Genomic DNA, 16,136 nt, shown 5'->3' on the forward strand with positions numbered 1-16,136 from the left:
TTTGCTACAGGATGAGGGTGAGATACCAGAAACGACAGAAGCTTCAGTTTGACACCAAACTCGGCATGAACTCCCCTTTTTGATATTTCTGTCAAAAACAAGTCACCTAAATAAATTCATACATAAATACATACGCATCCTTTCATACTGACACCACGCATTAGAATGAAAAAAAAAAATACAGATTCAATATTAACAGTGTTGACCTTTAGGTGGCAGTACTGCGATGAAAACAACATTAGCAACCTCTAAAAAAACACACTCTTCAGTCTGCAGATGCTTATTTCATCTTATCAACATTCAAGTTATATCACCTTAAGTTACGTTATTGCATGGAGACAGCTCAACCTCTCACAGTGATTCTTTCAGGTTTTCTTGATTGGCTTTTATTACACCTGTATTATTTTATTATAATTTTTTTACATTTTCAATTAAATTATTATTGGTATTACACCTTTCAAGTATCAAGTCCTTAACACAAACACAGCACAACATATGTCTTCCATGACTTAAAAAAACCCACCTCATTTAATATACTGACAGTTGATGTTATCATAAAAAGCCCGTAGCCCAATATATATTATCGCCCCGTGAACAGATGGATGTGTTAAGTGCTTTTAATAAAATACCATTTATGAGATGCTGGGTCAGCAGATATGAGAGTAATTGACTTGTCATTCTCGGTGTGTGTGTATGAACATCATCAGCTACCTAAACACACTTTACTGATGTCTGAATTTATACAGTATTGGGAAACGGAGCAGCTTTATGTTATAAAAATGCTTCTGCACACCAGGGAAGGTCTTTGCATGTGTATTAGTGAGCATGTGATATATCTCTCACACCCATCTCCCCTTTACAGTCTCCGTTAAAACAATGGAAGTCGCTGATTCGGCACTGTGTGTTTGCCATAAAACTCCCTTATCAGCTTCCTCTACCTACGGAACAAGCTTCCTCTGTCCTCATTAATCTTTTACTGATAAAATGAAGGTTAACAAACTCTTAATTCATCTAAGGAATATCACCCGCCGTTTGAATTCGCTTGTGTGTGTGTGTGTGTGTGTGTGTCAGTGTGTACCTGTGATCACTTAATGGTGACTACAGTTTTCTCCCATCAAGGCCAAAGGTTGCTAAGCAACCTCACCCTCAGTTACTGTCCTTTTGGCAGATGAGGCTTTGAATACAGATGTATATATATACTTTAAATTCATAAACTAAAGTGAACACACACTTTGCATGTGATTATCATTGCTGTTCCTTGCTGTAGTGGCTAGATTTAAAAATGCCCATTTAAAGTCCCTTTAATGTGTTTTTGGACACATATATAATGCCAATAAATACGTTATTCAAATAAGTTTCTTACGCTTACGAGCGCTGCATTTGTTTGATCAAAAATGCTGAAAAATATTGAAATAGAATCACAATTTAAAATAACTTTTATATTTTAATATATATGCAAATATTATTTATTCCCTTGATGCAAAGCTGAATTTTTAGCAGCCATTACTCAGTGTCGCATTATTCTTCTCCCCTAGTGAATAAAGGTCAGGTCACGGGTCAGGCTGATTGCATATCACTGTTTCTGTCCCATAGATCATGTTATATCAGAATAATGGAGGTGTCTGAGTGTGAATTAAACAGCATTCAGTCACCAGATCCATGCAAACAATAATCACTGCATGTTCCCATTGCGCAGAAAGCAACTGACATTCTTGTGCCTTAGCTGCGGGTCAAATTATAATGAGCGGTGAGATGTTACTACAAAGAGAGCCATTAATCAGTGGGCCACTAGTTTTAATGTATTTTAGTTTAGCTGAATTATTCTCATATAAAAGGAAGCTCAATTATGCAAATTTATGTAAAGAATGTAACTGCCAGCTATTTCATCATTACCTGGCACTTTTCACCAGTAGGGTACAAATTGGTTTCTCATTCTTTTTAAGGCCAAAATCAAAAACTGTTATCGGACATTAAATAAACGTGCGCGCACGCACGCTCACGTAATTGTTGAATTATAACTTGAGATTGAATTATGAAAATTTAAGAAAAATAGAAGAATAAAATGAATTTCTATAGAATCGTGGCACCTTTTTATTACAGCCTGGTAGGTGGATGTTCTACGGGTTCCAAAAATATCAAAAAATGAATTTAAAATAAAACTACAAATTACATTTACGTTGACCTTTTGAGCTTACTTTTGCAACGTGAATTTACTGCCACTTTAACTAGTCATTTTCAAAGCCTATTTGTTACAAGGGCCACCTTGTTATACATTATGCATGTTACAGTTTTTTTAAGCAGTCGGTGCTTTACCTTGGTTGACCTTTTCCCTCTATGTGCTCGTGAATTACTTGAGGAAGAAGCACTGCAGTGGATCAAACACTTCACATCACCTATAGTGTTGTTTCCCTTCATTTACTCCACTGAGTGATCACATTGATTTTTGCTCTGTCCTCAATCCATCACACAGGCCTCTTGCTAAAACCAGACTATAAGCCTTTTCTGAAAAGTTACCAAATTACATGTGAACTTTGCTTTACTGTAGGCAAAGCAAGCTGTGATCCTTCTATTTGGTTCTAATGGCACGAATATGTGCTTTTGTTCTCTGCAGGCATTTACTCGTTTATTAAATGCATAAATGCATGAGTTAGGATTAATCTTTACAATATTTAAATGTCATTTAAATATTATCATTTGATATTAAAAACTAAATCTGACAAAATCTGCAGTAGGTATGCATTTATCAATAATTTTTTTTTTAATTCAGTAGAGGGTTAGGATTAGTCTATTATAATTATAAATATTATAATTTTCTATTTAAAAAAAGCAAAATAAAAAATATTCTAAAAATGCAAAACAGGTAGAATTTGGGTTATAATAATTAAAAATAGTTTACTTAAAAATTTAATAATTGCCATTTTATACTTAAAAAAAACAAGATGAGACGGGTCAATGACATTTAAATACATACAGGTATGAAAGAGATTGAAGGAGTGTGTGTGTGTGTGTGTGTAAGGGTGTATTGCCCATGTTGCAGTTTTAAACTACTGCAGTCACAGTGGAATGCTATAGGCCAGTAACCTGTTTAAATCTATAAACGCTCCTCTCTAAAGCTCAAACTCCCACAAACAGAGCTCAAAGCATGCACTTGGTTTAATAGATGCTTACATGCACCATTAGCCTGAGCTCTTCATCTCCACGATCGTTTGAGGAGCGTCCACGTCATTTGCCATTAACCCTTTTTCAGCGTAATGCTGGGTTCGTCATTCTTATCAGCCTCTAATTCAGATCTCATTTCTGGAGGGTCACTGTCCTGAGGAGTTTCCTTCCAGCCCTGCTCTATCACACTCGACCGCAATGTTCAAATGATCCCGCAGACGCCGATTTAGGTGAGTTTAAGAGCTAAACTTTGTCTTGACTCTGCTTGCACTCCTCACGGTCGAGAATGATGTTACTTTGTTCCAAAACGGAAAATTTGCGAACACACAGAATACATTTTTTTTTGGTGATGTCATTGCAGTGGTTGTTATGGCAACCTAACCCGGGTCACAAAACGAATGCAGATATCACATGTCTGGCAAAGAATCAGATCGCACACAAACATGTTTACTCAGCTATATAAACGGCTTCTGATGTTTTTGTGTAATAGTGTTACAATTAACTCTAAACTTATAAAAACACGCAAAAAATATATTTATTTATAAATGACTTCATGTTCAAATGCCCCTAAAGGGAGAATGCCAGATTTTGCTTGTTTCAAGTAGTAAATGAATGAATAATACTATCCTCATCCTTCTCTGCGATATTATAAACATATTAAAAATCACAATAAAACGCAGTATTTTAATAGCCAAAAGCAGCATGGTGATGTAAGACGTGAAGTTCGGTGCTCCACTCAGTTAGAAGAATTTAATTATTTGTGAAATGACTAGATCATGCAAAAATGAAAATTTGCTCAATATTTACTCACCTTCAGGCCAGTCGAGATGCAGAGGAGTTTCTTTCTTCATCTGAAAAGCGCAGTGAATGGGTGACGTCAGAATATCATAATAATCATAATAATAATTCACACGACTCCAGTCCATTGGTTAAGCTCTTATCAAGTGAAAGCTGCGTGTTTGTAAGAAACAAATCCCTAAATGCAAGGTTTTCACTTTAAATAATGGCTTCTGGCTAAAATACCAGTCCATAATTCATAATAGCACCTCATATATATATATATGTACTAGTTCAAATCACATGACATTTTCATGGGAGAAAAGATGCATATTTTTTATGAATATGCATTTATCACTTCATCTTTTTTGATTGACTGGAGTGATGTAGATTGCAGGTGGATTATTGTGATGTTTTTTTAATCTGTTTGGGATCTCATTCTGCGTCTTCTCATTAAATTACGTTCTACATGGAGAATGCAGAGCTCTGTTTTGTAGGACGCTCATATGAAAAGTTTGATGTACGGCAGAAATTATTCACATTATGCTGAAATGATTTTTTTTTCTAGCGCAATACACAAGATTTGCGAAGGTGTCCACTAATAAAAAAAATTCCATCAATCTAAAAAAAGCACCATCAAATGTGGAATAAAATGAATGAAAATACAAATAATAGCTAAATATTCTTACTTTAACTATAAAAAAGAGACACAATTAAAATATATGAATCAAGCTGCGTGTTTGGTTGTTCTTCTAGCTTATGTATAACACCAAAACAAAGAAGCTAAGAATAATAGCCTACTGGAGACCCAGGCCTAGGTGAAAATGTAATTTAGGGTAATCAAAGGTCAGTCTTTGAAGGGTCAGAGGTTAGAATGGACTACAAGTCCTTCGGGATGAGCTCATTAAGAGTAGCAGAGACAACCATAATGATCTGAGATGACCACATCTGAAGTAGAAGTGCTCAGGTCACCTAATGCTGAATAAAGACAAGTCATCTAATAAAACCGTGCCCTCGAAATAACATGCATCTGATCTTTAAGGCAAATTTATGCCGTCGAGGGAGTGTGTGAAAAAAGCTAGGAATGTTTTGCCTGAATCTGGACCTGTTCCTGGGGGAATCCCTGTCCTCTACATCTCACTTTCTTCCGGAAGAAATAAACTGCGCTGCTGTGGACGACGCGCGTTTGTTCTGAACAGAGAGAGAGAGAGAGAGAGAGAGAGAGAGAGAGAGAGAGAGAGAGAGAGAGAGAGAGAGAGAGAGAGAGAGAGAGAGAGAGAGAGAGAGAGAGAGAGAGAGAGAGAGAGAGAGAGAGAGAGAGAGAGAGAGAGAGAGAGAGAGAGAGAGGAGTTCTCCTCGCGACACCGAGCGCGTCACGCGTCCAGTAGAAACTTCAGGCTTCTGAGGCGATTGAGCCAAGACGCGCTGCGCTGACCCTCGCGCTTTTCACGGAGTATTATCACACAAGGAGTTCTCTAAACCAGATGTAACTGAGAGTTTGACGAATCGTCTTGTTTCTCGGATCCTTTTATGAAGAAGGGACGTGATGGGACTAATTTTATGTGGGATTGGGAGCCGCAGTTGAGAGCATGAGCCAGAACGTGCTGTCATTTCACACACGGTAAGAAAACTACACTGTGAAAAGGTTTGCTTCAATTTACTGTAAGAGACTGGCCGAACTTTACCGTATTGAATGCAGTGACGATGTTGCGAGCGGTAGGGAACGGCATTTTATTTTATTATTTGGCTGACTGTGGATTTCACAGTATGATAAAATGATGTAACACTAATTCACCAAACTGTTTAATCTAATAAATCTGTTTTCTGATGATAAATGTAACGAAAATAACACGGGAGGGCCACGTAATGACTTTGACGTGATAGCAATGGTATTGGTGTCACACGAAATAACGCCTGTGTAACGACATTGAAACATGATTCAGAACATTAACACAATAACAAACTGAAACTCAAGTGGTCATCACTGTTGAAAGGAGAATGAAAGGTAAACAAATATAAACATGACATTTTTGGCAGGGAATTCCCTTGATTGTCATACTTTTCGTACATGCAAAGCATATTTTCAGTAATATTTATAGTTAAAGGTAGGGTATTTATTTGTTTTGCTTGATTAAACGTCAAATAATTTAATTTTACAGTAAAAGTCTTAAGTCTTAAGTCTGCTGTTATGTAACTTACCACTTAACAGGTTTTTACTGCAGTGTTTTCACACTATTTTACTGTACAACTGCATGCATTGCCTTTAAAGTTAATACTTTTAATCACATATGTTAGGCTAATTTAATAGCGTTTTTGCAATCTTTTCCTATCGAAATTACTAAACGTTTTACTCTTTATTGTAGACTTGTTAAACTGTAGCTGTAAGACTAATGTTACAATAATGAAATTAGTTTAAAAAGAACTGCCAATGAAACAAGACATTATAATGCAATCTCTGAAATCAGATCTTATTTTAATATTTAATTATTATTATTATTTATCCGATGAAGGCGTTTTTGGTTTTTAATCAACAGTTTTACGCTTCGGCGGAGATTCACGATGTAGAAAGTTTAATTATTAATGAACACATTTCCAAAGAAGTTCGCTTATTTGCCAGTGATAGACCTTATATCAAAAACAGCCCAAGCAACTCAGTATTCGTTCATTGTTTTCATGTGCCGTGCTGCGCTTTACTGTGCAATTTGTATTCCTTACACAGCAGTTGGCCTTAATTCCAAACTTTATGTTTCTCAGTTTCATTGATTTACAGTTTGGTCTTTAGATTACATTATAAGGCATGAAAAGTAATAATAATAACCCTGACAAAAAAATAGGCTTGCCAGCACTTTCTGCATGGACATCTAAAAACCTACTGCAGGGAAGAGACGTCAGTTTTGGCTCCACTCTAGTGATGGCCTTAATGGTAATGAACAGAGAGCGTGATTGATGTTCCTCTGATTTACCTTTTGATAAATGGAACTTGCTATCTCTTAATAAGCTAAAGTTTATATATGTTTATATATATATATATATATATATATATATATATATATATATATATATATATATATATATATATATATATATATAAAGAACATGAGGGCAAGTAAATGATTTGTTTAGATGGACTAAATGGACCTATATAGAGAAAGCTGAATGCATAATCTGTGTAAGTAAATATTCGTAGGATGGAGGACTGGTATATGAGTGACGTTCCCATTAGCAGGGTCGCATTGCTGCCCACCATTCTATCATCATGACCACCGGTGAGGACACAGAACCATCCCTGTGGCCGGATCGGGCCCAGACCAGCCTGACTGCACCGGCTCAGGCTGATAGCCCATGCCTCGAGGAGGCAGAGGACCTGCCCGGTGGCCTTACTGGAAGTGGTGGAGCATCTTGGGAGTCCACTGGCAGCGTGGCAGAGGTGAAGGAAAATGTTCAGCTTCCGTATCCGTCCCTTGCACCAGTGGTGTTCTTCTGGCTCCACCAGAGCACACGACCCCGCAGCTGGTGCCTTGCACTCGTGTGCAGCCCATATCCTTTCAATGTGCGTGCCCTCACTTATTTAATTATTGTTAGCACTTACAATGAAAATAGTGCAAAACTTTGTCATTGAAAATAACAATACAAAATAAATAGAATAAAAATTTTATTACATAAATTGATGAAATGTAAGTTATAAAACAGCTAGAGAAACCCACCAGGTTTCATAGAATAAATAAAACCCGTTAGCTAAATATGAAATGCGTATCACTGCAGTTTCCAAAAGAAATGAACATTAGAGGCAGTAAAACTCACACACCTTTTATTCCTTTTCGATTAATAAAGCTTAATTTTCACACAATTACTTGAAGAATATCATGTTATGACTTCAAAACTATATTAATATACTGGGATATTTAAAAACGGGTGCCTTTGAATGTTAGCATCGCACATATCCAGCTTCCTATGTATGGGTTTTAATAGGCGGTTTGTTCAGAGACGTGTTTGAGAGGCGAGGAGCACCTGTTTAAACCCTGTGTAACTATGGTTCAACAAAACAGTTCAAATCTGCATAAAAGGATGTTGAAATGGTTTGATAGGGAATATTTTCAACATGATAGAGCATTAGATTTTAGCGACAGTCCTGGGGTATATTGAAATGTCACAATGCTTACCTGAAGCAACGTAATAAAAACAGCAATATGTACCTATACCAACGTAATAAAAACATACCAGGGTTCACGTATTTAACCTGTGTTTGACCTGTGTTCTCTTTGAAACGTGCAGTGAAAACAGTGTTGCAAAAAGTATAGTGCACAGAAGTTTGGACCAGATTGAAAAAAACACACATAAATAATCCTATTCATTAACAAAATTTTTAAAATTGTATTATTGCCAATATGTATTCATAAATACTAAATACTAATTCATGAAAACAAAAAATACCGCAAAGTTTATACATTTTCTATGCTTATTTATTAATTAAACTGATAATATAATCAAATAAATAGCCCTGAATAGCAAAAGTAATTTTCAATAGCCTCAGAATAATAATTTGTAATATGTATCAACTATATATTATATGCAATATATTAACTTTCAAAATGTAGTCTATAATAGAATGTACATTAAATATTAAGTAAATTAATATAAAATATTGTAGTTGTAGCATTTGATAAATAATGTAAAAGTAAAGTAATTATTACACCTCGTTACAACAAAAATGAGAACCTGAGACCCATCACATGATCTAAATGTTATATACTACAGACTGTTTATGTCATCAATTTATAGTCAATAAAAATACTGCAAAGTGTAATTTTTTTTGGTTTATTTATTCATTAAATCTAAAATTAAATAATTATACCTTAATAAAACAACAAAAGGCATTTCAGTTTCATGTTAGGTACAAACAAAACCTCTTAAAGCGGTAATAACTGTTTGTTTTTACAGTATACAGTAATTAAACACTGGCAATTAGACATGCTGTGCTGCTAGCACACCTCTCCCTCTCAGTCTTTATCTGGGTGGAGAACTGCTTTTGTTTCTGTCTCACTCATTCATTGTTGTCCCTCTCACTTGGTGATGTTCGCCGTGGCCGTGAGCCAGCCTCACACTGATGAATAATTGCTGCATGCAGCACGGTTTGCCCGTATTGTTCACCTGCTTCTCCCCTCTGTGCAATGAAAAAATCATCAAAATTTTAATGTATTGCATTTTCTTAAGTTCTTAAGGGGCTTTGCGTGGCTAGGCAGCCTGTGTGCGAAGAAAAAAATTACGAGCGAATTCTCCATGTTGCGTCATAAACTCCATCCAGGGAGCTTTTCATGTGCATAAAGTTATGACACAAAAAAATTATATTCATCAACTCAAGTCTGTGTATATCTCACAAGGATTACCCTGGAAATTACCATAGTAGTGTCACTCTGTCCCTTTAGTGACATTATTTGACTTGCAGCAGAGAAACAAAGCAATTTGGCCGCGTTATGTAACCGCTGGTCTTCCCCGTGAGTGAGTATTTGCGTCTCATGTCTCCTTTCATGCCCTTTGATGTTAACCGTGAGACGTGAGAGTATGATTGTGTGTGATTTCATGCACTTCCCAGGGTTTGAAGCATTTGTCGATTTATTTTCTGAAGGGAACTTCTTAAAACGACGGTGCTGAGGATGTGTTTGCGTCTGAAAATATTAAAGAGATAGTACAGCCAATTTAAATGCTGCCATCATTTACTCACCTTCAAACTCTTTCAGACATGTTGACTATTTTTTCTTCTGCTGCACACAAGAATATATTTTGAAGAACGTGTGTAACCAGACATTTGATGATCCCCATTGTCTTACATTGTATTTTACTCCCATACTATGGAAATCAATGGAGTCATCAGCTGTTGCCCATTTTCTTCAAATCGTCTTTTATGTTCAACATAAAACACAAGTCATACAAGTCACAAAAAGAAGGTAAATAAATGATGCAATCGATGCAGTGACTATTTTCTTTCTATTCTCTTCGTTGTGCATTTGTAGAATGCACAGATATTTTCATTTTCTGAATGAATGTAATGGCTGTCAGGTTCTGAGTCAGGTTGAGACGATGACTGCTAAGTTTTAAATAGTTAGCCGGTATCATAGGGTCTGTATGCCATTGTTCTCAATGCGATCGTTAGGATTGACTGTCCACACTATCGTTTTAAAATGATGAGATCTACTCAGTTTGTTAGGACTGTGTAGTCAATTAACATTAATTAATGTGTTAACTAACACAAAAAAATAATGATCAATACATTTATTACAGTACTTTTTCATCTAAGTGATGAATAATTTGAAATATTTGAATTTTTTTTTTCTTTGTTAAAGAGTTATAAGCCATGAACTACCTAAACGACCCACTACAAGGTAAATCATAATATTACAAGAAATGACTTTGAAAACGCACAAGTATAGACTATTTAAAAATTGTATGAAGGTACAATAATGAGAAAAATAACTATAGTCATATGAAACATTGTGAAAGACATAATCAAATTAAATAAATATTCCTTACATATAGAAGCAATATATTTTGTTTATTGCAAAATGATTTATATATATACACACACATTTGCAGTGCTTCATCAGAGATAGCAGGTGCTAAAAATGTTCTTGTTATGTACTTTTCTTGTCGCTATTCTCTAATCGGTGATTTTTTTGCAGAATCGTGGGTTACGTATTTTTCACCAGGAATTCTGCTGTTAAACACGATTATTTCAAAAACAAGTTGAAGTAATGTACACATATGGCTTCAACAAAAACATATGCCATCGATTAAAAATCTCACGGTAGCTCACAGTAGGTCTGTCTTTAACGGTTTGTAAGTTCGTTAAAAATCAATTTCCCTATGGAGAAAATGAGTCTGATTTTTCCTTCTGGAACCTGACTGTTACACTCTATAGAGTTAGTGATGTATGTCGTTAAAAAGTACCACTAATTATTAGAGACCGCTGTCCTTATCTAAGAAAAACCTCAGCTCTGTTCAGTACATCTGTCTCTCGGCCTGCAATAAATATCACAGTAAACATTCATAAACTGATATGGTATATTGGATTAAATACACACACTCAAGATACCTAGCATATCAGAGCATGCATATGTTACATTGCGAGCTTCTAGTGTTGGATTTGACAGGTTTTAATTGTTTTATCCCATATGCGGAGGGTTATATGTGTTAATTGAAACCTGGATTCCTGTGTGCATATGTGTGGTTTATTGCTTAATTGCAAGGGCAATCCCAGGGGAAGCCCTGATACACTTAATCAGAAATAACAAGCCAGAGCTCGCCAATACCTGTGTGTATGTGTGTGACTGTATGTCCATGAGGAGAACAGAGACATTGAGAAAGTGAGGGAATGTCAGATGATGACATTACATTCTAGGGAGATATGACGGCATTTATATCTCAAGTGTACATGCATACATATATATATATATATATATATATATATATATATATATATATATATATATATATATATATATATATGCACACAGACACAGTCCCCAAGGAAACTCTTAATGACACTGGTGCAAAAACTTCACTGATTGGCGATCTCCATGGCTACTGTCACTAATGAATCTCCGGGGTTACAGGTGCTTGTCATGGCTGTCAGGGTAACGGTACTGGTTTCCAAGACAACGGGAGTCACTAATGTAAGCTCAGAGTTCATCCGACTTAGACCGAGAGAGAAGGGAGAGGAAGTGATGAAGTTGGAAAGGAATACTGACAAAGAATGTGAAAGGGAGACAGTAAAAAAAAAAAGGCTGTTCAAGACAATTGCTAATGTTTGCATTTCTATTTGAGTATATTTGTAAATGTATATAAATGGAATTAAAAGCACTTTTAGCAATTATAATATTGACTGTGCTGCATTAAAATAAGTGGTGTAATTAATGGCTTCGATGTATTTCTGTTGCTAGCGTTATATGCTCTCCTTTTGAACTCGACCTTGTGAAGTAAAAGAGATCAGGCAGCAGAGGATACCCATGAAAATATAGATAATATGCGTTATAAATAGTAAATGTATTACTTATTTAGAAGGAAATGTGAGGTGTAAAATCCATATAAAAATACAGATAACTCTCATTAAGCAGAAGCAAATAGTAATGACAAAGACTAAAACATTTCAGTGTTTTTCTCATTAATAAATGCAAACACACATTTATTATTGGAATTAAAAGTTGTTACATGATTGAAAATGTTCTTTAATATTGTCATGGATAAACAAATACAGCAGCCTTTGCTTATTGAATGTTAAAAATGCTTTAAATATATTTTCCAATGGCTATAATAAGTCAAATGAAAAGGAAATGTTAGATTTGAAACCCTTCCACAAATTAAAGGGATAGTTCACCCAAAAATGAAAATTCTGTCATTAATTACTCACCCTCATGTTGATCCAAACCCATAAGATCTTAATTTTCAGAGCACAAATTAGAATATCTTTGATGAAATTCAAGGGCTCTCTGACCCTGCTTAGCAGCAGTGCAAGTAAAATGTTCCCTAGCAGTAGCAGTAGCTTATCAGTGGTTTAACCATAATTTTACGAAGCTACAAAAATACTTTTTTGTGTGCAATGAAAACAAAACTGACCACTGATGTCTCATGGACTGCGTTACCAACGTCCTTACTATGTTACTGGATCTTGGAACATTGCATTTACGTTGCTGTTTATGCAGGGTTAGAAAGCTCTTGGATTTCATCAGAAATGTCTTTGTGCTACGAAGATGAATGAATGTCTTACGGGTTTGGAAAGCAATTCAATGACAGAATCTTTTGGGTAAGCTTTCTTCTTTCTTAGCATTTTGGTCTTGTTTTCCAGTACAAAACATCTAAAGAGCCTTAGATTCAGATACAATTACTTGAGATGCAAAGTGAAGGCATGTTTCGTTTTCTGAGAAATTGAACAAAATGGTGGAGTATCCTTAAAACATTTATCAGTTAACCCTTCGCAAGGAGGAGGACAGGCGATCCATCTAATCACAATGAGGAATCTGACATTTTTGTCTGACAAACAAACCAGAACAGAGAGTAGATTATTGAACTCGAAAAATGATGCGTAGTGACATCTTTCTGCAGTTGAAACGTTCATTCATGTTTATTTAATGCTATAACTACTAAAGAGGAAGAGACACTTGAACTGACACACTGTTAAAAATGTGAGATGAGCCACGAAACGACAAAAAGGTGAGACTTTGTTTCATCACCGAAGTAACCTGCTCCGTCTTGCGTGAGAACACGATGTGTATCGTGAGAGCGGCATGGCTCGTCAGACATAGCAACAGTAATGAAAGCAGGCCTTTGAGAAGGGACAATTAGGTAAAAAAAAAAAAAAAAAAACGACGTTTTTGGCGCATACTCGTTCTTATTGTAATCATAAACAATAACTTACTCAACATTTATTCCGTAAATTTTTCTGTAAAGTTTGATTTAATGTTGCATTTACCTTCACTTTTATATTTCACATATTATTTAAGTTAGAGTGAACCCTACACAAAGATGTCTTCGAACAGAGAATTGAATGCGATCTGTCATATGACACATGATGGACCAGTAAATCCAAACGCCTGGAATCTTTTTTGATTATTTCAAGTAATTTCTGTCCAGTGTCCAGTGAGCCACAGGGAAAATCACTCTTCTCCACTGTGTCTCTTGACAGACAGATTTGTGTTGTTCGGTGATGTAACGCCCTTGTCAGCTAGCATCAGTCCAGCCTGAACACACCCAGACTGGAGAAGGGGGCTTGTTTTATGAACGTGTGTGTATCTTTCTGCGATATTTATGCCTCCGATCTGACAGTCGCTGCAGCCCGTGTACTTTCTGAGATATAAATTTCTGAACGCATGCAGACAACATCACAGGAAAAATCAGGATGTACTAGTGCACTTCACAACACACACACAGTTTAACTTCTTTTGTCAGCAGGAAGGGGATGGTTGCTACGGTAACGTCACCATGGGTATGCCCTGTTTGAGTATTGTGTCAGTACCTTGCCACACTCACACACGAGCGCAAACACTGACCCAGCAAGAGCCTCGGACAGTGAGGCTGAATATGAAGCCCTAGGCGACATTATAGCTGCATGCGTGCTGCCACTCTCGCTCCTAAATAAATAAATACATAAAACAAGCTCTTGTTAATATGTAACTAAAAGGCTCTCTACTGCGATGCTGCTGTTTAATTGTACTGTTAACTCACTTGGACACCCTTCGTAACACTTGAAAAAGAATGATTTAACTTATTTGCGTGCAATTTACATTAATCATGCAAAATGGGATATTACAATGACAGTGTTGTGTTATTTGGGTCTTAGAGAATTCATTACCTTTTGGTTATTTATTGATCGGATAACAAAAAAGAGTTGGGTAATTGGATGCACTTGCTAAGGCAAACATCACTACCATTATTGCATATATATATATATATATATATATATATATATATATATATATATATATATATATATATATATATATATATTATTTGGTTTTGTTGCAAACCCTTAGCCCTTAGTAGCTTAATAGGGATGTAATAGTAAATATAAATATTTTGCATAAATGCTTGGCCTGATAGCAAGCGAGTCTCAATTAAACTTCACAGACTTCACTGAGTGAGTGTTAATGTGCACATGTGTAGCAAACAGTGACTAAATTATGCATTTTTCTGAAATATTTTGCATTCAAATGTCTTCAAATCTCTTCCCTAATTCACAACAGCACCATAAACCGAAGTACAAAGATATAGTTTTTTCAGCAAACCACTTTTTAATAAAAGAGAAGCAATTTCGTGTTTTGTTTTCCCCCGCTGTACTGAAAACATGCCCGACCGTGACTTTAAAACCAAATTGTCATTTTTATGTATTGTCACACCCCAGCATATAACTTGCTCCGCACAAGAGCTCCCTACTGTTTTCTCCTAAATAAAAGCTTGATGGTTTAACATTTGAACAGGAACAAAATTAAGCTATAAATATTAGTATTATAATTGTATAGTTTCACTGTAAAATAATGCTATTTATACTACTTATAATATTAATTAGAGGAGAATGTTATTTTATTAATTTGATTACTGTTATAGTCAGGTATTTCATCAAAATCTTGGCTAATTTAACTAAATTAAATCAAGCTCTATGGGAAAAAAAAATTGTCCAATTAGCCCAGTACTTTAGATTTTTTACTTGGTAAGCAATAAAAGGAGTGCAAAAAATGATAATTAAAAAAGCAAACAAACAAAAAAACATCAGGTGTAGAATTGATAATTCACTGAGCGAATCAGTTTCTTATAAAATGTCAAAAACAATTCACAGGATAAGGAGTGTCACAGGGGTTTGTAGCTGCAGAGTGTTCATTTCTGGTTCTTTTAAAAGCAAAGACCAGCTTGGATATGTACACAGAAAACAACTGAAAACAGTGTTTTTCTACTAAAAGCTGGAGAAATCCCAAGCGAGCAGCCCATAATCACAAACTCATGTACCAAGTGTGTAGCCCCCAAGGGCCCGTCTCTGTTGGTGATTCTAGTGAGAGTGCTGACAGATTCCTGTGAGGTGAGACCGGTGTATCTCTACATCTCCCTGTGTGTGTGTGTGTGTGTGTGTGTGTGTGCGGGTGGGTGGACATAAGAGTTAGTCAGGAGGAAGCAGGGGGTTTGCACTATATTACAGCACTATCTGGTCTCTCTTTGGGATCAACCCTTCCTTGGAAAGCACCTGGTTGCCAGGCAACAAATGAGCTAAAACCCCACTCCATCCCCAAAGCCTCTGCAACCTTTGATTGGTTGACTCAGCGTTTTGGAGGAGGGGCTAATAGCGTTTATAATAGAAAACAGTTTGATGTCATTTTATGTTGAGCGTTTTCCCTCTGACATTCGTTGCAGGCTGCCAATTCATAATCCAAACAAGTACGGTATGTCAGTGGCCGAATCCGCGAGGCTGGTGAGGGCAAGTTAGGCTTCATTTCCCTGCGTTCTGCCTCTATCACCTTGCGTTTCATCAATCACCTCTAAAGAACTGCAACACTCTGCCGGCACGGTTCCCCGTCTCCCTCCATTCCCTCTGTCCATGTGTTCTCCATGCTTTTCTGTTCTTCTTTGTCTCTAGGGCTCATCCTGAAGCAGCATCACAAGCCGTTGTGGGCTTAATGGTTTATGGAGAGGTTTTAATCTAATAGCTGATGTGTTAGTGCAATCGG

At 36.2% G+C, this 16,136-nt stretch overlaps 1 protein-coding gene across 3 annotated transcripts in view; it reads left to right on the plus strand.

Moving 5' to 3' along the window:
• Positions 1-5,273: 5,273 nt before the first annotated feature.
• The window catches only part of cacna1hb (calcium channel, voltage-dependent, T type, alpha 1H subunit b), a 78,608-nt gene continuing 67,745 nt past the window's right edge, over positions 5,274-16,136 (plus strand). Inside the window, exons 1-2 of one of the 3 annotated variants that reach the window (XM_043241548.1) lie at positions 5,274-5,557; positions 7,163-7,473. In XM_043241548.1, the coding sequence (XP_043097483.1) occupies positions 7,193-7,473 (281 nt within the window). In that variant the 5' untranslated portion in view covers positions 5,274-5,557; positions 7,163-7,192. Of the gene's footprint in view, positions 5,558-7,159; positions 7,474-16,136 lie in introns of all 3 variants that reach the window. The other 2 variants (XM_043241541.1, XM_043241533.1) reach the window with 2 other exon arrangements.

This window comes from Puntigrus tetrazona, chromosome 1 (genome assembly GCF_018831695.1).
Source record: "Puntigrus tetrazona isolate hp1 chromosome 1, ASM1883169v1, whole genome shotgun sequence".
In the NCBI taxonomy this organism is placed as follows: Eukaryota; Metazoa; Chordata; class Actinopteri; order Cypriniformes; family Cyprinidae; genus Puntigrus; species Puntigrus tetrazona.